Source organism: Mus caroli, chromosome 7 (assembly GCF_900094665.2).
Source record: "Mus caroli chromosome 7, CAROLI_EIJ_v1.1, whole genome shotgun sequence".
Classification (NCBI taxonomy): domain Eukaryota; kingdom Metazoa; phylum Chordata; class Mammalia; order Rodentia; family Muridae; genus Mus; species Mus caroli.
The window spans coordinates 78,297,290-78,322,108 of NC_034576.1; the positions used below are offsets into that span (position 1 = coordinate 78,297,290).

The 24,819-nt window shown below is 40.3% G+C and overlaps 1 protein-coding gene across 7 annotated transcripts in view; it reads left to right on the forward strand.

Annotated features, from left to right (window-relative positions):
* Positions 1-24,819, forward strand: part of Akap13 (A-kinase anchoring protein 13) — a 279,862-nt gene that overhangs the window by 94,600 nt on the left and 160,443 nt on the right. For all 7 annotated transcript variants that reach the window (XM_029479044.1, XM_029479045.1, XM_029479047.1 and 4 more), the window contains exons 3-5: positions 4,801-4,948; positions 13,867-14,163; positions 20,503-20,686. In XM_029479044.1, the coding sequence (XP_029334904.1) occupies positions 4,801-4,948; positions 13,867-14,163; positions 20,503-20,686 (629 nt within the window). The remainder of the gene's footprint in view (positions 1-4,800; positions 4,949-13,866; positions 14,164-20,502; positions 20,687-24,819) is intronic.

Below are 24,819 nucleotides of genomic sequence, written 5' to 3' on the forward strand. Positions count from 1 at the left end.
TTGATAATTAATACACATTTACACACACCACTTTTTTTCCATCTGTGTTTTTGGCCTTTACTTCAGGATTAAAATAGTGGAAAAAATAAAGGTTTGGGAATTGTGCTTGAATTTGAATTGTGACCCATTCTAATTTTATTCTCAGACAGGATGTTGAAGTAAGCATTCTGTGGGCCTTAGAACTGGAGGGATGATTCAGCGGTTAAGAGTGCTTTACTGCTCTTGCACAAGACTTAGGTTTGGTTTGTAGCACCACTTGATGGCTCATAGGCACCTGTAACTCCAGTTTCAGGGATCTGAAGCCCTTTCTGACTTCTTCAGACTCCTACATACATACAGTGCACATACATACACTTAGACACACACGTAAAATAAATAAGTACTTTCCTCATCACTAAACTAGGAATAAGAATACCCAGTGGTATCACATTGCATATAGTTCAGTTCCAAACTGCAGCAGGCACTCAGAAAGTGACAGCAGTAGGTGCTTGCTCATCTTCCACACACTCAAATGATATTAACTGTTTAAGAAACAAATTTGGTGCCCAAGATGCTGTGCTGTATTATTCACTTATCTATATACCCACGTAAGGGACAGTTGTGTGAAAGCAAGGACAACCTGCATGGTCTTGAGTTCAGGCCTAGTTTACAGAGGTAGCAGTTAGTGATGGAGATCTAGCTGTATACATCTACATTGGCAGAATATTCTACGTCCTCCATCCTTTATTTCTTTAGAGTCTTCTGAGCATTACCATGTTTTTAATCCTTTTATGTAGAAATAATTTTAAAGTGATTAAATTAATACTAATAAAAACTTCAAACCAGTGTGATAGGTTTACTTAGGATGGTATTCTTATTTCTAAAAAATTGTTTATAACTTATTGTTTTTTGAAATAGTCCCAAATTTGTCTAGAAGGAGCCACTATCGCCTGGTCTTTGTGTACTTGAAACAGGCTTTTCTAACATTCTGACTCCTCTCCGTCTCTGTCCATATTTTCTATCAAGAGAGAGTGTTCTAGGTTCATCTAATGGACCCTGACCCAGGCCTGGCACCACCCATTATAAGAAGCCTTTGTTTCTTTTACTGAAGAATGGTACTACTAATGACTTCGGTCTGCTCTGGCTTTACTACTGTCACAGGGTATTTCTTTGTTGTGAAAGCTTTTAGTGACATTGAGCACTTGATTGAGTTGAGTTTATAAGGAAAAAGGCTTTGCATTGTTGCCTTTGGGGAAGCTGTATGAGGCCATCAAGTTTCACTTGCTTTAGGGAATGATTTGCAAAATAACAATTGTGTGTTTAAAGCAGAGGAGCAAACGTGGCTGTGTTCTCCAGTTGTATAGACAAGGTAGATCTGTCTCTTCCCTTCTCTTCCATCACACGGAAAGACAAGACTTTGGAGCAGTGCTCAGGTTAACTTACTATTACCAACTTCCTCGGTTTCACTTTCCCTTGTACTGTGGTGCGCTTAAACCTTATTTTGGGAAGTCGATTTTTAAAAATCTGATATTTTTAAAGTTTTATTTTAAAAGTATGTGTCCGTGTGTGTCTGTGTGTCTGTGGGTGTGGTCATGTGAGTACAGGTGCCTGCAGAGGGCAGAGGTCCAAGATTACCCCTGGGGCTGCAGTTAGGGATGGCTGTGAGCTGCCTGATGTGAGTGCTGGGAATGGAACTGAGCTCCTCCTACCAGAGCAGCACATGCTCTTCACCTCAGCCATTTCTGTAGCCACCTACCCCACTGTACTCTTCTAAAACATTTAAAGATGTGTTGTACCATTATGTTCTTTTATCTTTAATATTTCATTATGTATTCGCTGAAGGCAAGGAACAAGGATACTGTCATATTATCAAAGCATAATTAGAAAAACCCAGGAATTTGAACACTGATACAAAATTAACTGTGTAAATCTTATTCAAGTTTTGCCTGTTGTCCTAATAATGTAATAACAATTATAAAACATCATTCAGTCCAGGATCATGCATTGTATATAGCTGGGAAGTCTTTTAAAATATCTTTATTAATTATTTGAGGATTTCATACAACATATTTTGATCATACTTACTCTCCTCCCCACTCCTCCCAGATTCACCCCACCCCCTATCCACTCAACTTGTTCTCTCGCTCTTTTTTTTTCTCTCTTTTTTTAATTAAAAATTTTTTTCTCCTGGGCAGTGGTGGCATGTACCTTTAATTTCAGCACTTGAGAGGCAAAGGCAGGTGGATATCTGAGTTCAAGACCAGTCTGATCTACAGTATAAGTTCTAGGATAGCCGGGGCTACACATTGAAACCCTGTCTAAATATTTTTTTCCCATACCATATATTTTGATGGCGTTTTCCATTCCCTAGATCCTTCGCACCTCCTTACCTACTCAACTTTATGTTCTGTCTCTCAACCACCACCAAAAAAATACAAGAAAACAAAACAACAAGAAAAAAAATCCAAGAAATAAAGACCCTCACAAAAATGAAAATAAAAACAAACAAGCAAAAAAAAAATCAATAAGACAAAAAAGTGTTAAAACAGTCCACAAAAATACCACTGAGTTCATTTTCTGTTGACCAACTACTCCTAGGGTGGAGTCAACCCTGAAGTGTGGTTGATATACCCAATGAGAATGTGTTGGAAAAAACCTGATTGTTCTCTTTTCCAGTGGGTATCAGTTGCAGACAGCTTCTTGATTAGGGTTGGGACCCAAAGTCTACTTCTCCCTTTCAGTACTGGCATCTTGTCCATCTTGAACCTGTGCAGACCTTATGTGTGCTGCCAGTCTTCATGAGCTCATAAGTGCATCAGTTCTCCTGTGTCTGGAACATGCTGTTTCCTTGGAGTTATCCGTCACCTCTTAGAATCCGTCTGCCTTCTCTTCCACTTGGATCCTTGAGCCTTGAGGAGAGGGGTTTGATGAGGACATCATGTTGAGGACTGAGTGTCACTCTTTGCTCACTGTCCAGTTGTAGGTCTGTGGTAATTCCCATCTACTGCAAGGAAGAGCCTCCCTGATGTGGATTGAACAAAGCACTGATCTGTGGGTACAGCAGCATGTCATCAGGAGTCATTTTACTGCTGTGTTCCTTAGCAGAAAAATAGTAGTGGGTTTTGAAAATGTTTTTCTTAAGATTTTTGCAAGGCTTGGGGAGATGAGAAAAGAATAATGAAAGCAAATAGTGTGCTGAAATGTGATAATGAATACTGTTAACCTTGCATGTCAATTAAAAAAGGCAAACTGCCACAACAGACTCCATTGTTGTCTTGTCAAAAAGTGGAAAGATGACCTAGGGAGATGGCTCGATGAATAAAGTGTGCCATCTGAGTGGAAGGCTGGGATTTGAATTCCTAGAACCCAGATGAAAGCTGGTTTGGTATGTCAGCCTGCCTGTAGTCCTAGTATTTAGAGCCAGGGATAGAGGCTTCCTGCTGCATGATGGCTAGCTAGACTAGCCAAATGGATGAGGTCTGGGTTCAGTGATAGACCCTGCCTCAGTGAATACAGTTGCTTCTACATGCATGGACCCACACACATAAAAGTTGTTCTCATTGTGCCTCAGACATTCAAGCTGATTGCCTCATACTAAAGGATGGCACTTCCTCTGGTTTAAGCCTTTTAAAATCATTTCCAGAGAACGGCGTGTATGTAAGGCCAAACTACAATTTGGAGTAGTGATCAAAACTAATGATAATTCATTTCTGACCATAATATCTCTGTGTTATGGTGCTTTGGAGTGTTCCAGTTATAGCCAAATAAATTATGGCTTATTTGGGGTTATGGTTCATTCTGACTCACGTGTCGAATTCGGTGAACTTGAGCACTGGGTATAAAATAAAAACAACATTTATGCTCCAGGAAACACTGTGAACTCAGTCTATAAAGTCAACGTGCTCTTAACATTTATTAAAGTTAATCTTAGGTTTGATGATACAATTTTAAGTTTTCAGCATATATCAAAATGCTGCCTTCTCTACTGATTCTGGGTTTAGTAATGTGGCCACAGGGTGGCATGATTCCCTTACATACCTTGTTGTTGATTAAAATGAAAAAGATGAAGACATATAAATTAAATGATAATTCTTTTCCCACTTTTATATTAAAATGCCCAGGTTTGTTTTTTCTAAATTGATGTTTCTGTCCTTCATTATTAAGATTTGAAGACTATTAAATCTCAGTACCCTAAGCTTTGATGTGTTAAAGGTTTTTTTCCTGTTCTTGTTAGCTTATGGTTATAACACAAATTATGTTTATAATTGAGAAGAATGCTAATTAGGGCTGCATGTCACAGAGTATATTTAACTACAAGCTTTAGCTTTTTTTTTTTAAAGCCAACTTATAAAAACTGGTAAGAGTATTTGAAACGGGCAGACAAAGATGTTTGTCATCCTCAATAATTGCAAAGTTGTTTGCATAGTTACTGGCATGACACTTACCTCGTTTTAAAGGCTTCCTGGAAGGCTGAGTGAAGGTCGAGAACAGGGATGTCAGATGATCTTGAGGCACAGGCTATTCAAAGTGACCTTTTATTTAAATAGATGGAAAATCCACTCTGTTCATGAGTTTCATATAGCAACTCTAAAGGCAGAAGGGTTGTTTCCATTTATACAAGTCCAGGAGAGTTAAGTTTGATGGATCTAAGTAAATCTTTGTAGGTGGAGTTTGAATGCACACGTTACCGTTTCAAGGCAGATCTATATACCCTCACCTTTGCTGGGAAATGGATAGACTTAGTAGCAATTTATGAGATGTAGAATTTAGCAGGCTCCCAATAGGAACCTTACTAATACAGACTTGTGGACTCTTTTCCAGGGCGATTGTGTTGTTACAGTATTGCTTGCTGAAGAGGACAAAGTTGAAGATGATGCTATTTTTTACTTGATATTTTCTGGCTCTACCCTCTATCACTGCACAAGTACCCGGAAAGTCAGTTCTGATACGCTGGAGACAATTGCTCCTGGTAAGTATCTAAATGGTGTCTTTTCTAGCCTTCATCAGTTATTTGTAATTTTGCTCTTTATTTTGAGGCCAAGTTTGGTAGCAAACAGCTAAACCTGGGCGTGAAACTCTGTTTCTTACCTCAGCCTCCTGAGTGCTGGGATTGCTGGCCTATGTACTATACTGGGCTTCTTTATTCATGGTGGGGATGGACACACACACACATTTGGCTAGTATAGAGTAATAGAAGGAGAAAAGCAGAGTGCTCACTTAACAGCTGTTGTTAGATCTTTAATTGCTAATGCTTTTGTTTGCTCCACACACATATGAACCTACCTAGAAGTAAAGTGACGTTACAAATTGAAGGGTATCAGTATCAGGATCAGCCAAAAAAAAGTGGGGGGGACAAAACCCATTAATTTATTAGAGCTTGAGAGTTGGAGAAAACTGAGAGATACATGGGAGGTATACATTCTCATGTGATTATCATGATGATGCTTCAGAATTTATTTTATTCTGAGTTTCACGGTGACAAAACCAAAACAGAAAACCTAATTAGTAATACATACCTCATGTCTGGGATGCACAGTGTCTTCGTTAATCCTGAGATTTGAAAGAGAAAGACTAATTCTACCATTATTCTTTAAGGAGAAATAACGAAGCTATCAACATTATTTGGAGTATTCCTCCAAATTTTGAAGCAAGCTTAATTAAATATTAAATACTGACTTGGTGAACTCTGGCCGGGTCCACTCCCTGGAATTCCTAGCTGAGAGGCCCAAGACACTTGTTGTAGGTCTTTTTATGGACAAAACCATTCAACCACTGTATTTTCCCATGGCTTCATTGTTATTTTCTAAGAACTACAGCTCCCAGAATACAGAAGTTAACTCCCTTGCGTAGGTGGGGTTTATGGGTTAATTTTGGGTCTTATATCTTTTACATAAAGGCAATGCCTTGGGCTTACAAGCCATAGAACACTCTGGAGTGCAGGGCTACTTACCACTGCATTTATAAATGTAAAAACGATATAAGAAATCAATTACAAGTCATCGGGGCAGTGCTATCAACTTCCTGTTGGGAAGGAAGAAGGGTTCTCTAACTAGGAGTCAGTCTCTGGGTAGACTCCTGCCAGGAAGTGAAATGAAATCAGTCATATGGATTCATCTCTTCTTAATTAGAATTTATGATTAAAATTACCCCCCATTGTGTGTGTGTGTGTTTCCCAGGAACACCCTAGCCACACCCTCTGTGGGTGTCTATTTGTGTTTCTTGATCCTGAATACTGCTGCCCTAGTGTTCTAATCTGACCAGAGTCAGCATTGCACTCTGATACTATTTTTGTCATTTTTTTCCCATCCATTCACTTGTAGCTCAGAATACTCAATTTTTATTCTTTGTGGTCAGCTTTTCCCTTACCAAGGTCTTCTATTCTCTATCGTTCTTACTGATTCAAATTTTCTCTCCTCAATAGCCTCATTATTCCTCCACTTGCCTAATTTCATTGATTTCTGATAGGAAGTGCCCAGTTATGTCAGAGCTCAGAAAGACTCTCGTGTACCCACGGGAGGGTAGGGGTAATTATGGCATCACTTCAGCATGTGGATCTCTGTTGTACTCTGGATGGTGTGTGAGAAACTGGTAGAGTCTCCCAACTGCATCCCCCTGCTTTGGTCATCATGTTTGAGACTTTTTGTTTGCTTGCCTCTTTCAGCTACTGTCATTGGATTCGTCTAACATTTTGTAAGGAGTAGAGATGGATATTGAAGGCTGTGGGTCGGGTACAGAACCCAAACAACTTTAAACATCTCGTTCATATCATGGGATTAACTTTATAACCCAGGATCAAACTGGCTTCTGTCTGCTCTTGCGGTCATCTTAGACTTGTGTTTTTCCTTCCCTTACGAACTTCCTCAGCATGCTTTTTCTAAAAACACTCCAGTGTATCTTCATACCGGCCTACTTCCTGGACTTGCTCTAACATTTTCCTATTCAGTTAGCTTCTCATTCACTGTATGTTTAGCCCATTGCCCTTTTATTTCAGCTAAAGTGTTAGCTTCATAAGGGCAAGGGTTTGTTTAGCATACACGGGTATGCTAATTCAGCTTTTCTAGGAATCCCTGCTGCTTGGTAGACATTGTTTCACCTGAGCAGACATTCTAGAGAGGTGCCTGTCTTACCCTCCCTTCCCTCTTCCCTCTTTGGGGAACTACAAAAGGAGTTTGATTTCTTGAGTTGAATTCTTAGCCTGTCACCAAGTCTGTGTTCTCTTCCCGGAGGTGACTTTGATGGTTTCCGTGCGTCAGTCAGTGATAGTGATAGCCCCCGACTTCCTGTCTGTTGAGGGCCCTTGTCGGCCAATCAGAATTCTTGATAGAAGTCTGTACAGTGCTTTGGCATTGCAGTTACTGGATAAATAGTCACTGTCCTTTTTTTTTTTTTTTTTTTCTTTTTTTGGTAGCAGGTGTTCCTGATAGGACTGTCTCTGTGCCCTTTCTGCTTATTCTAGGGTGAGCCCTGCCATTTCCAGTCATCTGAGTTCTAAGAAGAAAAAGCTTTGTGCCTTGTTCTCCCCTTTAATGTCATGCTTTATTCTTGAGTTCTTATTTCTTTGAGTTCTCTGTATGATTCATTGTCTGTGTTTTGCTACATTTAGTTCTTACTAAAACCAGATGATTGATTGACCTTCAGAAAGCAGCTACATTTTCATGCTAGTCTGTCACCTTTTATCAAATATTTTCTGTAAATAGGTTGGAACAATGAGACATTTCTAAATTATAGGAAAAACTCTTCCATCATGTAAAACAGTTATAAGCGTCCTCCTCTTCTAATGTCTGTCTTTTGGGGGGAAGAGGTATTTTGAGAGGATCTCCTTGTCACCACCCTGTCCCACCTTTGAGCACTGAGATTACATGGGTGAGCCACCAGGACTGACTTATTTTCTCCTTTGTGTGTGTGTTTCTAATAAGAATCTTACAATAAAAGGAGATTATAAAGCAGAATGATTAGGCGGCTTAGACCGTCCTCAGCCACTTACCAAGTTTGAGAATGATCCAGGCTATATGAGATCCTGATTCAAAAGTAAAAAGGAGACTATAAAGAAGTTATAAAGGCTTTTTAAAAAGCAGTTTTTATTGCTTTCCTTTCTTCTATTGAAGTCTGGAGATATAATATAGTTCATCTTGAGATAAATAGCATAGAGACCCATCTACTTTTTATGTTTTTGGATATTTGAATGCCTTATAAAGAGCAAACTATATATGGTATATAGTGACATTTAATGAAAATATTTCAAAGACTTTGAAACAATTTCTCATTCTTAAAATTAAACTCATCTTTACAGTAATTAACATTAGAGACTAGCTACAATTCATAATTAAATGCACCATTCAAAATAACTTTGAGGCTAGAGGGAGTCAGAAGGTAAAAGTGCTTGTTATACAAGTCTGACTACCTGAGTTTGATCTCTGAAATCCAGGATGGAAAGAGAGACTTGACTTCCATTTGCAGCCTTCTGACCTTCCTCAGCATCCCTGCTTTCTCCTCCTCCAGTAATAGTAAGTGGACAAAAATTGAGAGACTTTCAAATGGCTGCTTGAAGAATATCATTTCAGTTTTATTGAGCCATCTATCTTAAAGGTATCTTAGGATGTATAATAAAGTTTGGGGGTTCACTTTTATTAGGCAGTTTAGACAAAGCAAATTATGATTTTATCATTTACAAATGGAATAGGGATTTAGTATGTTCAGTACACTGTGTTGTGAAAGGCTTTGGTATAGGCTATTTATAAAATCAAATCTTTTTAGTTTATTAATATATTTCTAGAATCCAAACAAAGTCTTCTGTTTGGTAGTAAAATTACAAATTTTCATTGATGTCAAATTAGACTCAACACTTAAGTACTTTTCTCTTGTTTCATATTTATCCAGGATAGCTGGCCATGTAAGGTAGTTTCATTGTGATGTGAAAAGAAAAAAAAAAATCTATTGTATTTACAGGTACCTTTTAGCTAATGAAAACTTAGAGCTTAAATCTTACAAAGTAGTCCTATGTTTATAGCACCATGTAATTTTACTTCTTGTGAGCCAAGACACTCTTTAGGAGCAAGGGTTGGTTATCAAATCAAGAAGTATTTTGAAATAAAAAGCTACGAGCTTTTAATTTGCACAGTCAAGAATTCTTATAGTTTCCCTCAAGTTATCAGTTACTATTTCAAACTGAACACTTTATAATAGTCTATGTAATCCAAGTATAAGATTATATCTTGACAGCTTTGAGTTTGGCTATTTGTGTTTTAAAAATCAAATAATGTAAAAAAATTTTTTAAAAATCTAATAAAAAAAATTGAAAAAAAATCAAATAATGCAGTTCATATAAGGGCTGCCCTGGAAAAGCAAACCAGGAAGTAGTTGAAGAGAGGAAAAAGTACCCACATGTGTGGCTAGCAGTGATGCTGTGATAGAGGAAATCATTTCTACATCTTACCACCTTGTACCTGTGAGCACAGCACCGTAATCCGTATTATAGCATGACTGATATAATTTGGGAGTATAAATTGGATCTTGGTGTGTGTGGGGGGTGGGGGGATTCTTATTCTTCACATATAAAGTATATATACACATAAACAAATCTAAGGCATATCAATGAGACTCAGATTCTACTAGGTAGAGGTTGAATAGGGAAAAGCTAAAAATGGTTTCTAGGAGTATTGAGAATAGGAAAAAGGGTTGGAAAGCGCTGCCTTCAAGGTTTAGGCTAGAATACAGAAATCACACTGTAGAGTTCAATAGCCTGCCCTTTTTCACAGTAAACATGATGGGGTTCTAAGTTTGCTGCTGTATTTTTCTTTGTTTTTGTGTTTTGTCCCTCACTGTTATTCCCCTGCATGTAGAGACATTCTATAAATGCACCAAATTCGTTTGCCCGCCATTAGTCTGCAGGATCTGGTAGTGTGGTCGTGTGTGTTTATTTGATCCTCTTTTGAGGGGCGGAGAGCAGTCTGCAAACTGAGCATTTCACTTTTACTGTTCCAGAGGAAGAAAACCACATCAGGTTCTTAAACACTTCTATGATAAACTGAGTAGTAAATCTAGTTTATATCCCATTGCTGACTAATAGAGTCTACTCTTTCTGTGTGGGATTGGCCTGGGCTGGTCCAGTAAGTGCTTTCAGGGTACTTTTTTAGATCGATGATAAAAACAAAGGCCGGATTGTTTTAGTCTCCGAAGAAGAGATGGCCCAGGGTGGGATGTGTTCCACTTTTAGCTTAACAGGAAATGAAGTAATCTTTGGGTCATAGTTCAGTACTTTTGTTTATTTGTAGCAGTTTTGTGTTTCCATGGGTGCAGATGCTTTAGACAGTGATAAAAAGCTTGCAGGGAAAGAAGCCTGCAGGGAGGCTCTCCCAACCTCAGGCACACATACTTTTGACCCACAGGGCCTAGAATTTACTGAGTTTAAGAAGACTGTTAACCTTAGATAACTTGCTTCTTACCTGGGTGCTTCTGGGTGCTTTTTGTTTAAGTCTTTTCTCCTGTTGTTTTTATTTATTTATTTATTTATTTATTTATTTATTTTTCAGTTCTGCAGTGCTAATAAAGGCGTTGGTTGTCCTACAGGCTTGCTGGCTTGTGAAACACTTTGTCAAGATTTAGTGATCTATTTTTCTGTGTGATACTTAAACAGCAGTAGTGTTTTGAGTATAACTACCAGTTCCTGGTGCCTGTTGGCCATGTGCTTTGTGTGGTGCCTTCTGATATTTTCCACACTTCTGTAAGGTTGATGGTATCATTTTATGGTCAGAGAAAGTCTTCAAGGCTGGGTGTGTGTTAGGATGACCACACCTATCTGCAAGAGAACTTGGCACCCAAATCTACTGTTTCCTTCATTATTCCCTGTAGATTACTTGGTGGGTAACAGATCCTTCAGACCTCATACTTACGTTCTGTTTCCATTGTAAACAAAATTGACACTGCAGGGTCCTAAAATGCACTTAAAGTTAGGACTTTCTCCCCTCAACAGTTTCTGGGAATTTTGTTTGTTTCTGAATCCTATAGGATAGCTTCTTTTAGAAATTGAGTAAAATTTCAGTACTTTTCCTTTAAAAAAGAAATAGCTCTGCTTATGTTCCTCTTGTTACCAGGAAATTGAGTGGAAACAAAAACACCATGGAAACTAGTTGAAAATTGTTGCTATTGCACTTCCCCACTATTGCAAACTTCTGTTTTTATTGTATCAAATTTGCTATAATTTCCCATCCTGTCTTTGTACTGTAGCTTTAGACTAAGGCAGACATAAGATTCATATTCCTCCTCCTCCAGCAGTCATCTGTCTAGAGCAAGCTTACAGTGAGCTTTACCTGGGCTTCTACACTGATACAGTTTTATTCCTAGATGTATATTACACAGCCCTTAGTTTTAAAAAATGGTAACCCCTATATTTTTCATTTTATTTGAAAAGATACAGGGATTAAAAACTAATCTTGAGCTTGATAGTGATACTCTGCCAATCTTGAGTGTTTTGGCCACACAAGTAGGTACTTAGTGCTTTTTTTAGATTTGTCTTTCATTTTATATATTTGCTTGTTTTGCCTGCATATATATGTGTGTACCACTTATGTGCATAAGGAGGTGTCTTAGTTACTTTTCAGTTCTGTAAGAGTAACATGACCAAGACCAACTTAGAGAAGAAAGATTTTATTTGGGGCTTACCGTTTCAGAGGCTGAGTCTGTGATTATCATGAAGGGAGGCATGGTAGCAGGCAGGTAAGCATGGTGCTGAGGTAGTAGCAGAGAACTCACATTTTGATCCACACGGAGGAGGCAGAGAGAGCTAACTGGCAATGCCATGGGTTTTTGAAACCTCAAAGCCACCCCAGTAACACGCATCCTCCAATAAGGCCACATTTTCTAAATCTTTCTCAAACAATTCCACCAACTGAAGACCACTTATTCAATCATATGAGCTTATGTGGACCATTCTCATTCAAACCACCACATCAAGGGTGGCATCCACCCTTCCAGCTTTATTGTCTGTAGCACACTTCTCTCAGGGTGGTTCTACTTCCTGTATGCAACTTTTCCTGGCAGGCATCCCATGGCTCTGGCACTTCCAACATCCTGACATCTTTGATGTAATTCAGGCTTCATTTCCTAGCTACATTCAGCGGTCTCTTAGGGTCTCCATACAGGACCTCCCTTGCCAGATGCCTAAGTCTTGGGGGCCATCCTTAACGGTGGAAGAACATTCCACAGCTCTTTTACTCCTGTCTTTGTCTTGACTCTAAAGCTATGGCTAATGTTCCCAAGTTTGTCTGCCTGCTTGGGATGGAACCTAGCTGCCTCTTAGAGTTACATTTGTTGTTGCTTTTAAGGAACAGGTAATGTTTTATGCCTTTTCTTGTTTCACGTTGGAAGCTTAGCTGGGGCCCAGTCTTGCTTCAAGCGAACCCCTCTCTTTATTCCATTTCATGGCAGGCCTTTCCTTATCTTTTCAGCATAAGCCTTGGTTCTAACAATACATTTCCTAGTGCCCCTTTCTCCTTGGAATGCATATTTTGTATTTTCTTTTTTTTTTTTTTTTTTTTGGTTTTTCGAGACAGGGTTTCTCTGTAGCCCTGGCTGTCCTCGAACTCACTTTGTAGACCAGGCTGGCCTCGAACGCAGAAATCCGCCTGCCTCTGCCTCCCAAGTGCTAGGTGTGTGCCACCACTGCCCGGCGCTATTTTGTATTTCTTTTTGTCTGCTGTGTCATTTTTGTTAGAGGCCTGCTTAAGAGAGGTTGCTAATACCACACAGCAGGGCAATATTGAAATTTTGAAATCTCTTCCGCCAGATTCTAGAAAGAGGACAAAAAGAAGCTACATTCTTTGCCAACATATCACAAAAATGGTATCTAGCCCAGTTGCTAACTAATATTGTTCTCCTGAAATCTCTTAGGCTGGGTCTTCATAGCTTACAACACTCTCATCACTATGTTCTTCCAACTTATTCTTTTTATGTATCTGGGGGGGATTTTTCTCCCCTTTCCCTCTCCCCCTCCATCTCCCCTCCCCCTCCCCCTCTCTGCAACATATACCCTAGCTAGTTGAGAACTGCATTTGAAAAACTGAAGGAAAATAGTGAATAGTTTGTTAAATGCAATCTCCTTGTTGGAAATACTTAATTCTGAGAGGCTAGGAAACTGCGCAGAAGAAAGTGTTGTCCTGTAAGAACACTAACAGAAGCTTTGTGTTGTTCAGTCTTTAAAGTTAGTCTGTAGTGCAGCATTCAGTGGCATGTAGCTGCTAGTCTCAGGTCACGTGGTGCCTGCTGAGCTGTATGGTGGGGAGCACAGTCTGCTTCTGAGTGGGGCTTGTAACCACAGCATGGTGGTTTGATTGACATGCTTATTGCCTTAGTGGTTGGGACAGGTAAAAGGTACCTGGGAGCAACTGTTCTGTAACATTGACCTTGGCTTGTTCAAAGCATCAACGTTTTTCCTTTTGACTATTCTACATTCTTTGATTTACTGTATGGTGGTGCAGAGCTATCTGGGCCACTCCTGCCGTTCCCCATTTCTCCTGTTGTTAGTGTGGATCTAACTCTACTCAGTAAGCCTTAGAGTATCTATTGCATGCTGGACCTTAGAGGATCCTAGAGCTTTCATTCTGTAATTTGTTCAGTTGTAACAGCACTAGTTTTTACAGCCTCTTCTTTGTTACATACTGTTACTGGAATGGTATAAAAGCTGGGGTTCATATTTGTTAGCAGTTTGTTAAAGATATCACTCACATTTGCAAATAACAATTAGAAAACCAAAAATAGAATTTTAAGAAATTAGGAGAGGAAGATTTTCTTTTAGAAGGAGAAATCTTACGTACTATTTAAAAAGCTGAAAGGACTCACTTGGGTTCTTTCATCAATAAGTTCAACTTTCTTTGCTGCCTGTGCTTTCTTTAGGTCATGACTGCTGTGAGACAGTGAAGGTGCTGCTCTGTGCTTCCAGAGAGGGCCTTCCTGTGTTTGTAGTCGCTGAAGAAGACTTCCATTTCGTCCAGGATGAGGCGTATGATGCAGCTCAGTTCCTGGCAACCAGTGCTGGGAATCAGCAGGCTCTGAACTTCACACGGTTCCTCGATCGATCAGGACCTCCTTCTAGAGATGTGAACTCTCTCGATGAGAAAGTTGCACTGGCATTCAGACACCTGAAGCTGCCTGCAGAATGGAACGTGTTAGGCACAGATCACACTTTGCATGGTGAGAAGCCACAGACTTACAAACTGCCTTGGAATACCTCTGCTTTCCCTTTTAAACAACCACTGTGGTTCAAGCCTCCTCAGTGGCTGAGTAAACTAGAATTCCTACACAGTATTTTCTTCTTCCAGGTGCATAGCCTAAGTAGACTGGCACATCTCTGTGCATCTGGATTGACTGCTCAAGCCAGGCGGGTGGTTTACGGTTCACGAGAGTAGCAGAGTGATCTTTTGCTGTTTACTCACAAAAGTATAACTATAGGTGTTTTTTGTATGTGAGGTTCTATAGAAATGCTGTGGAGTTGTTGGAAGCAGTAGAGAGGAGTGTGTCAGCGAAGCATGAGCTCAAGATAAACGTTAGACACACGGCAGTTCTTTGGCCAGGGTATTGACTCTATGACGCCATATAAAAATTCTTAAAGGATTGCATTAAAAAAATAAAAACAACCCTGTTATAAACAATACTTATATTAAATCCTTCTAATCAGACAAGGATTTCACCATATGGTTACTCTTACAGCAAATGATATCTAAATGTTATAACTACAAATATATATAGTTTTAATAAAATATTCCTGATTCATAAATAACATCCTGTTTCTGTCCTTAGAGCAAATACAATTGAGCAAAATGTGTAAATAAATATCCCACATAGCACACAAATTAGTACTGCCAAGACATTAGGATCTAAATATGTGACATTTAGAGCCTCAGTACCTATTCAGAGTACTTACTGGTGGCTCCTGATTGTTCCTAACTCTGCCATTTCTGTGTCAGATATGTGGGAGCAATTGCACTTACACTTTTATTCTGTCTTACTTAAAGAGTGTAACCTAGTAGTGTGTACTGGTTTGCAGGCTAGTTGTTTAAATATACCACGACAACTAGCTCATCATCTTTTCAAGGTACAAAACATTGATAAGCCTTTGCGGGTCAGTAACAAGTCTCATGAAGGGATAAAACGGATCAGTCCTCAAAGGAAGGGTCTGCGGAGAGCAGTGGAGTTGCTTTGCTCTGCTCTTTCTTTTGCTGAAGATAGTCTTAACTTTTGAGCAAGGAGAAATTTGCTTTACATCCTTTAGAAGATTGTGTTATTCATTTACTCATTCATTCGTTTGAGATAGCACCTCACTGTGTAGTCCTGGCTGTCCTGGAGATCAGACTAGCTTCGACTAAAATTCATAGAGATCCACCTGCTCCTGTCTCCAGGGTGCTCGTATTAAAGGCAAGCACAGCGATACCCAGCTGTGCTTCACTTATTTTTATTTTATGATATAGGTATTTTGCTTGAGTGTGTATGTTTGCACCATATGTGTGCCCCGAGTCTACCATAGCCTGAAAAAGGTATCAGATCCCCTGGAATGGAGTTGCAGATGCTGCCCTATGGGTTCTGGGAACTGAACCTGGGTTCTCTGCAAGAGTAGCAAGTGCTCTTCACCACTGAGCCACCTCTGCAACTCTTGTTCATTTTATTTCTTCCACCTGTTCCTTGATCTCGAGTTTATATAAGGAAATCTCCACACTAGGCATTTTGCAGGAGGCTCCTTTGAGTGCAGGTAATGAAGGTTCATCTGGGAGGAAGGTGAGTTATGCAGCTCAGACACTCTCTCCCCTCACCCAACTCCACCACATTTTAAGGCCTTATTTAGTTGCCTTAGTTCTTCAGTGACTCTGTGGTTAGGGAGAGTGGTAAGTTGAGTGGTTTCTCCTGGAAGACCATTGAATAGTTGCAATCAGTTTAATTCTCAGATAGAACAGGCCCATTAAATATTTGCTGTACATAAAGCAAGGAGAAACACATCCTAGTGAATATGTCCATATTGAAAAATTAGTTGTAAGTGTCTTTGAGGGTGGCAACCACACCCACAGCTTTGGTAGAGGGAATGATGACAGACTTAAGATGAATTTCCTAAACACAGGCACTCGTTATCATTGGTTGATTTTGGTTAATAGATACTCAACCTTAACCATGTGGTTGATTTAGTTCCCACAGCCCTTTTAGGATGTTCCATAGCTTTCCATATAAAGTCCGTCCTTGTTATACTAGTCTCTGTGTATTTTTCTAGCTGTCTTCTTTGCTAAAATAGAAAATGTAGACAGATTGCTTTGGATTTTTCCCTGTCTTGCAAAGAATTGATAACTGTGGACTCCTACAACAGACAGTACCTACCTACCTACCTAACTACCAGCAGCAAGGCTTAAACTCTGAAAGGATTGCTGCCTCCAAGGCCTGTTGCTATCACAATTCTCATTCTTCCTCAGAGCCCTTCTCTGCCTGTTAAGGACGTTTCCATCCCTCATGCAGTGTGAAGATGACTGCCTTCTTGTGGGTCTGCAGATTTATTTATAGGCCAGAAGTGCACAGGGTGGTGACTTTGGAATCTCACAGCTACAGGTTCAAACAGTGTTCCGAGGTGGGCTTGGTTCATTGATGGGATGGAATAGAACATACAGTCCTTGATTATTACACCATCCAAACACTCTCACAGCCGTTTATTCAGGAAACATCACTCGAAAAAGATTAAAATCTTCTAACAGACCCCTTGTGGTTGAATGCCTTCTGGGTACTTCAGCTTTCTTGCAGCTCTGGGCAGCTCTATGAAAGTGCCTCCACCATGAAAGCAGACAGCAGTTGGAGCTTACAGCCCTTTCTGCTCTCCTCCTCTGTGGTTTAACCAAGCCACGACGATAGACCTTCGCATCTAAGTGTGGTTGGTACCATTTGAATCTAGACTGGTCTACATTTTTTGAGTGATATTTTTAAGGTTATGGAACCTGCAGGAGCTTGGACCTGGCTGGTAGGAGAGGTCACCAGGGGCAGGTTGTTGGAGTTGATACCTACTCCTTCCAGCCCAGGTCTAACTGCTGCTCTGGGTGGTGCCATGTGAATAAGCTTTGGCTACATCCTTGCACTGCTGTTTTCCCCTGCTGTCATTGAATGGAATTTCTGATACCAAGAGCAAAACAGAGCCTGCCTTCCTTAGTTGTTTCTGTCAGGTATTTTGATCACAACTTTGGGAGAAATAACTAATACAGTAGTCAAAAAGAAACTCAACCAAAACATGTCACATGAGATGACACTTTGGGGCCCTAAGTGTACCTGCAGGAGAAACAACCAGGAGGACCAAGACGAAAAGGAAGCTGCTGGAACCAGCACACGAACATGCTGATTCCCTTGATACAGCTACATCCCTGTTGTGATGAAGGACCCAGATGACAATGTAGGGAATCTAGCTAGCATCCTAAAAGAAAATTGACAGCTGAGGAGGTGGCTCGGGGTAAAAATGTTGCTGTACGAGCATGGCACTCTAAGTTTGGGTCCCCGTACCCCATAAAAAGCCAAGTGTAGTGGCTTCCATTTCAAATACCAGTGCCGGGTGGTGGAGACAGACCCTGGGAGCTCCCTGGTCACCACGCCCACAAGCGCCTCCAACCTACCCCACAAAAGTTTGATAACTCTCCAAGTACAGAAGAACACTAAGAATCATGGGCTGGGGAACCAGCAAATGGAAATTAGGAATTCTGAAACTTGAGAGGAGGAGTAGCCTGGGAGGTAGAGGTTAATGGCAGAGCTCCATGCTGTGAGAGCAAAGCAGCCTGGGTAAAAGTCCACTTACATTGCTAACTTTGCCCTCTTTTGAACCTAATTCACATGACTTTAATTTACACGAAAACACAGTAAAATATGAAAAAGTGTGGATGGTTATTTAATCAATCTGAGATACAAATACAAAGTGGCTCTACTAAACAATAAAATGGAACACCACATGACAGCTGTATTGAAAATCTCAGAAAAGATGAAAGTAGCCTTATATAGCATTTCATTTATATGGACTTTTCAAATAGGCAAAAAGCATGAAAAACTCAAAGTAGTGGTTGGCTTTAGTAATGAAGCCCTGACCAGAAAAGGGCATAAAGGAACTTTGTGTGATGTTCATAATGTCCTACATTTTGATGGGAGTTTGACAATCCAGGTGTCAAATGGGTTAGAGGTGGTGGTACTTGCCTTTAATCCCAGCACACAGCAAGCAGAAGCAGCCAGATCTCTCTGAGTTTCAAGGCCAGACTGGTCTTTATAGTGAGTTCTAGGACAGGGAGAACTACATAGTGAGACCTTGTCTCAAAAGATTATCAAATGTTATACTTGTATTTTCCTGTATCTTAGTCATTTAATTCCTATATTGAATTCTAGTTGATGGTACCCATCAAGTTAGTCTGGTGTCTTCAGCTCCCTTTGAATGAGTATCTGGAAGAATAAATAGTTGATAAAGCAAATACATTGATAGAATATTTATTGTAGGACATAAGTTGTTGAGTATCTGATGATTGCATTGTTCTTCCAAATTACATGTATTTTAAATGATAATAGAAGATGGGGAGTGGGGCTGAAAACAGCCACATTGGGCTTTATGGTAACTCGCCTCAAGGTGACTCAGAACAAAGGAACTTGAAAGAGTAGAGGCTGGAAAGGAAGCTACTTTAAGGACATAATACCTGATAAGGCTGGACTTAACCAGCTCTGGGAAAAAAATACCCTCATATTTCCTGGTCTGTAAATGCTTAGCACTTTGGTGTTTTGATAAGGTTGTCAGGATGTTTGTGAGAGGCATAAAGCACAAGTCAGAAGTATTTCATACTGATGAGAGTTTTTTCTGCCTTTTCTCTAAGTCTTGCCACTTCTTCAGGGGCTATATTTATTAAAGCTTTATGATTGGAAACATAATTATTTCTTCAAGGACATTATTTTCTCTGGTGTCTTGTGGGAGTAAGATTTAGTTCTTAAGAGTCCTGAGAATCAAAACCCAGCCCCCATGTTTGCTCAGCAAGTGTTCTGTTCTTGAGCAGTCTCCCGTACCCCTGCCCCATCCCTGAAGCATTGATTTTAGTCTCCATCTGTGCTTGAACACATAGCAAATCTTGAGTTGATCCATGCATAAATAGGATTTGGGAGAGAAACATGAAAGACCATTTGCTTTTAATGAAGTTTATATTGGTCACAGGCAAGTGCCATTAGGAAACAGTGAGTTTGGGACTGGATAAATATCTCCGTGATTAAGAACTCGTAGAGGACCTGCGTTCAGTTCCCAACACTCAAGTCAAGGTGCTCACAGCTCCCTGGAACTCCAGCTCCCTCTTCTCTCAGATACTGCACTCTCATGAGAAGTCCCCCAGCCCCAAAGAAATGAAATCTCTTTTTAAAAATTGTTTATTAAAAAAAATGCACTTCATTGTTCACTCCTGTTGTGATATTCACATACAGAACCATCTGACAAAAGGAAAACACTAGGTTCATCCGAGAAGTCTAGAATGCTTTGGCCCTAGGACCTGCCCTCACACAAGACAATGAGCTAGGAAAAGGGTGTTGTTAGTGAAGTTAGCCTGTACTTCGAAGCCCAAGAACAGGGCCAGAGGCAGGGAAAGGGTGAAGGACCCTACAGCCAGGCGTTAGTCTAGCATTTCACCTACCCTTCTCTGTTACAGCAGCTCTCAGTGAGGGGATGGTGGCTTGCTCACGGGAATATGAAAGTGAAGCTCTGAGAAGCAAGTGAACCATGCCTAGCCACTTCTATGATTAAGGCCAGGCCTGGACCCACTTTTGCCTGATCTGAAGCCCTTTCTTGTCTTACCCACACTCTTAGTGACCCAGTATGCCAAGAAGGATCCTTCATTTCTAGTGAACTCAGCCCAAGCACTTGTTTTCTTGCCGAAAGTTATTAGTGTAGTCTTACAGTTCATCCCATTGTACCTGAAGATTCATTTCGTTTTCTCATTAAGCTAACACAAGGTTGGTAGTGCCAGAAATTTGATATGCCCTTAGTGTGAGGGACTAAAGACCTGTGTGTACTTAACAAGTCTAACCTGTTTGTAGTGTTTAACTAGCCAATTCCTGTCTGAGCGTTCTTTAAAAAGTAATTATACCCTTCAGGTTAGACCCATTTGAGTCCTGAAAACTGTTCACCTTAGATCTGAGGAACTGCATTTACTTCTATTATTGTTGTCGTTTTTTTTTTTAATGGAAGGAGCATAGTGGGGACACCTGTATCAACCTCTCTGAAAAAGCACAGCTATGGCTTGGTTCTCTATGTGGGTATTTGTCTGCTGTTGAAGATTTATTGTGTCACAATTTTTTTTTCTAGCTTTATTTTTGCCTTTACTTGAAAGGCGATTTTTACCTGGAATAAAGTTGTTGGCTGCATGTTACAGATGACCTTCAAGGTGCTAGATACTTGAAGGCAACACTGTGTCTGCCTAGACTGGTCTTCTTCTATTGCCAGTGGGGTTTTGCTCTTTGTTGGCGGTGGTTGTTACAGGCTTTAATTTTCATGCTCTTCCCCATTCACAGACGGTGGCCCCCGGGAAACCCTGATGCACTTTGCTGTGCGGCTTGGACTGCTGCGGTTGACATGGTTCCTGTTACAGAAGCCAGGTGGCCGTGGAGCTCTCAGCATCCACAACAAGGAAGGGGCGACGCCTGTGAGCCTGGCACTGGAGCGAGGTTATCACAAACTTCACCAGCTTCTGACTGAGTGAGTGTCTCTTCCCGGTCCCCTCTTGTCAGTAGCCCCACCCCACATTTCAGAGCAGTACAGCCCCACTGGCTCTGCTTCTCGCCTGTGCTGCCGGAGGGCTGTAAGCTTGCTCCCGCCAACTGCTTCGTGGTAGGAGCCCAGTGTGAGTCATGTTACCACTTTTCTTTCTCTTGTCTCTGTTTTCACTGCTTCTTGCCACTGTCTTTTATTGAGAAAATGGCATCTTGTCTGTGTAGGTAGTGTAATGTTACTAATGTATAGATTATATGACCGAGCAGAGGAAGAAACAGTTTTCCTGTGCTACGCTTTTTTCCTGTAAGGTCTTCAAGACATGAACAAGATAATTAGAAATTAATAGTTTGGTGTTATAATTGTATATAAAATATGGTAAAAGTTGAATTTTGGTTTGAATGCGATTTCTGTGCATAAAGTTAGGAGAAGTAGTTTCTTATGAGTACAGTTAAAAGCAGTTACATTGTTGTACAAGTATGCAGTAGGAAATCCTGTTTGTCTTTGGGGTCAGTTCTGTGTTTCTTTAAAGCCTCCTGTGGAGGAAGACTACTAGTCAAAACATTGAAGAATGTTTTCTTCCTTTATAAATAAAGGAATAAATGCTTGACAGTAGCCAATGCTTCTTCACTGGAATATTTTCTTGCTTAGTATATTTTTACTAGTTTTATGATCATGATTTTTCTATCATGTGAGCCAAAACTGTATTGGTTCCCTGTTTCTCCTATTGAGGGATCCTTGTAAACTCAGACATTATTTCCAGAGTCTCACATATTATCCTTTGCTTGAGTCAGACTTCATGTAGTTGGATTTCCATGTCATTGTTAATCGCATGTGAACAAGGTAATCAGGAAGGACCAGGACGAGGACTCTAGAATTTAAGACAGCTTACAGTTATATAAGCGAAACTCTCTTGTTGTTGTTGCTCCTGTTGTTTGTTGCATGACTTTCCCAGTCAAGCCAGGCAGAAACGTCTTTGCAGACAGCTTTGCAGTGAGAGGTGCTGAGATGCAACAGTGGAAAGAAGGGGCACTCTTCCCTGAGCTCTCACATTCCAGAATGTAGTCTGTTCTGTTCCTCCATGCTTACCTTCTGGCCAGTGATCAGTTTCATTCTGTGGTTTGCTTCATGCTTTCAGAGAGGGCTGCATTGTTCTAAAAATTAAAACAATTAACTCAGAACAGCTATTACTATTTTCAAAGGCAGTTCCTCCGGATTTGATGTTACAGCTGAGTGTTTGCTGGGAAGTGGAGCTTATTATGGACTGACGTCCAAATGGGGAAATAAGATGATTACAACAGCTTCATTATATGTTTAGACCTGGGTGTCACAAGATGGTTATTGTAGCATGATTTGAAATTTGGGATATAATTATTCTTGGAGATTTTTACTTACTTTAAAACTGAAGGTCACTAATGATTCATCTTACAGGGGAAGGTGAGAGATGAAGTAGAGGATGGCGTTGAGAGCATGCGCGCTTACTGCAGGTGCCTCTGCCTTAGTGAATTCCTCTGGGTAGTCACTGGTTTAAAGCCAAGGAAAGTGCTGAGTCACAGCTGCCCAGTGAAAAAGTAGATGTGGTTCTCCTTATTCTCTGTCTTAGTTGAATACCAGTAGGCTTTGCTAGAATTTAGCCATGATGGTAGGTCGGGAGAAATCATTTTTTTTCTCTGTGTTGTGGCACTCACTCTGTCTGTCTGTCTATCTGTCTCTGTGTCTCTCTTGCACTCTTTTGGCCAAATTTGGTTACATAATTCACAGTGTTATATAACTATCACTACTATCAATTTCTAGAACCTACCATGAACTCACATAGGAACCCTGTACCCATGAAACACTAGCTCTGTATACACTCTGTCCCCACCCCCTGGTAGCCTCTGTTCTTTCTTTCTCCAAGAATCCCCATTCTGAATACCTCACATAAGCAGAAGGCAGAACGTTTATCCTTCCGCATCTAGTTTCTTTACTATCATGTAATATCCTTAAGATTCAACTGTCAGGTGAGCATGGTAGCACACAAATTGAATTCCAGCACTTGGGAGGCAGTGGATCTCTATGAGTTTGAGGCACCCTGGTCTATATAGGTTGCTCTAGAATAGCCAGGGCTATGTAGAGAGACCCTAGCTCAAAACCAAAAAATGATTCAGCTGTGTTATCAGAATAATAGTATATATTTTAAGATTCCAAAAGAGATTTAAATGTTCTCATAATGGATAAGTGGATTGATTTATACTGTATATACCTGTCAAAATAATCACACCATCAGTATGCAGGGTTGGTTTTTTTTTTTTTTTTAATGTCAGTTTTTTTAAAGGCCCAAATAAAGTTAAAAGGCAGAAGAGAAGTAACCTGAATTTTGGTCAACAGATGAATAAACAAAGTGTGTACATTAGAGAGGAATCAGGCAAATTAACTGGTCAATGGTAAGAGGTAGTAAGCCTGAAATGAGTGACAAATCTCTTAACAGACTGTTCATTGCTCTTTCTGCTTGTGGGGTCCTTGTGGGAGTCTGAGGGGGAGATCTGTACTTTTTCAAATTCAGAGAACTTACGGACTTTCCTGAGGAAAGGGTTTGTTTTAGAAGACTCATTCGTAAAAGTTGTTTTGAAAGTTAAGAACTGCCGACTCATATCTCTCCAGTATATACTAAAATCATTAGAATAGTGGATGACTTGCCTGTCTTTCCCTCACATTTTAATTTTCTTCCTCAGTGGTCTGTCTGTCTCCTTCATGCTGTCTCCTTCTCTGTCCATCATTCTTTTTCTTTCCCCTTCCTTTTGTGGTACTGAGGGGCTGAGCCCAGGGCTTTAGGAATGGTCCACTTGTACCTTTTCCTACTGAGCTGCACTCTTAGCTCTTTGGGGCATATATGTAGAATACTTACCAATGGAGGGCAGAGGCCAACACAGGGTGACTTCCTCTATTGCTCCACCTGAAAGGTTTTTGTTTTGTCCTGAAATAAGAGCATTGTTTGGTTGGTTGGTTGGTTTTAGCTAGACTGCCTGAGCAGCACCCTGATTCTCTTGTCTCCACCCCCTAGCACTAGGGCAATGTGTCTAGGATACCATGCCTGACTTTTTATGTGGGTGCTAGAAATAGGAACTCAGATCTTTTGCTTGCACAAGTACATTACTGAAACATCTCTCAGCCAAAGCCTACCTCTTTCATCACATCTCTGAGGAAGGGTTATGCACCTAAGAGAAAAAAACCAAACAACTAAATTTACCTTCTAGTCTATGATGGTTACTATAATTGTCAGCTTGACAGACTCTCCTATCACCTGGGAGATGGGTTTCTGGGCATGTCTAGGTAAGATTATCTTGACTGAATTTATTGAGGTAGGAAGGACGCCCACTGTAGGTGGCCGCATTCCCTGGCTGGGGTCTTAAACTGTGTAAGTGGAGAAATGAAGCTCTGTTTCCTGATCGTGAATATAGTATGACCAGCTAGTTGATGCTTCTGCTTCCTTTACTTCCCGGCCAAGATGGGCTGAAACCTGTGAGCCAGGATAAATCCTTATGTTGCTTTTTTTTTTTTTTTTACAGCAACAGGAAAATAGATTGTAAAGGATTCTTTACAAATATATTCTGAACAAAAGTAAAGGTATAACAGAAATGACCACCAAGATACATCCAAACATCCTTCCCTTAATGATGGACAATGGATGGCCTGGGTGATGTTGTTTACAATTGGTAAATATAATTGTCCCACCTCTGTGGCTGCTCTTCCTCTGTCATGTGGTGGTTTGAACCAATTGAAATGTGTGCAGATGCTTTGATAAACTACATGGTGATCTCCTGGAAAGTCTCATAAAATTGTGCGTAAAAATGTCAATAAACTTAAGGCCACTCCACTGTAAACTCAAATTCTGGTTGGTTGGGCTGCTGAGAATTCTTTTTTTGTAATATATATCATGCCTTTCTGAAAGTTAAAATTAGTAGAGAAATGGAAACATTTTTAGGAATATCACAAGTTGATTTAAAAATGACTTACAAGCCAGGCGTGGTGGCACACGCCTTTAGTCCCAGCACTCGGGAGGCAGAGGCAGGTGGATTTCTGAGTTCGAGGCCAGCCTGGTCTACAAAGTGAGTTCCAGGACAGCCAGGGCTATACAGAGAAAC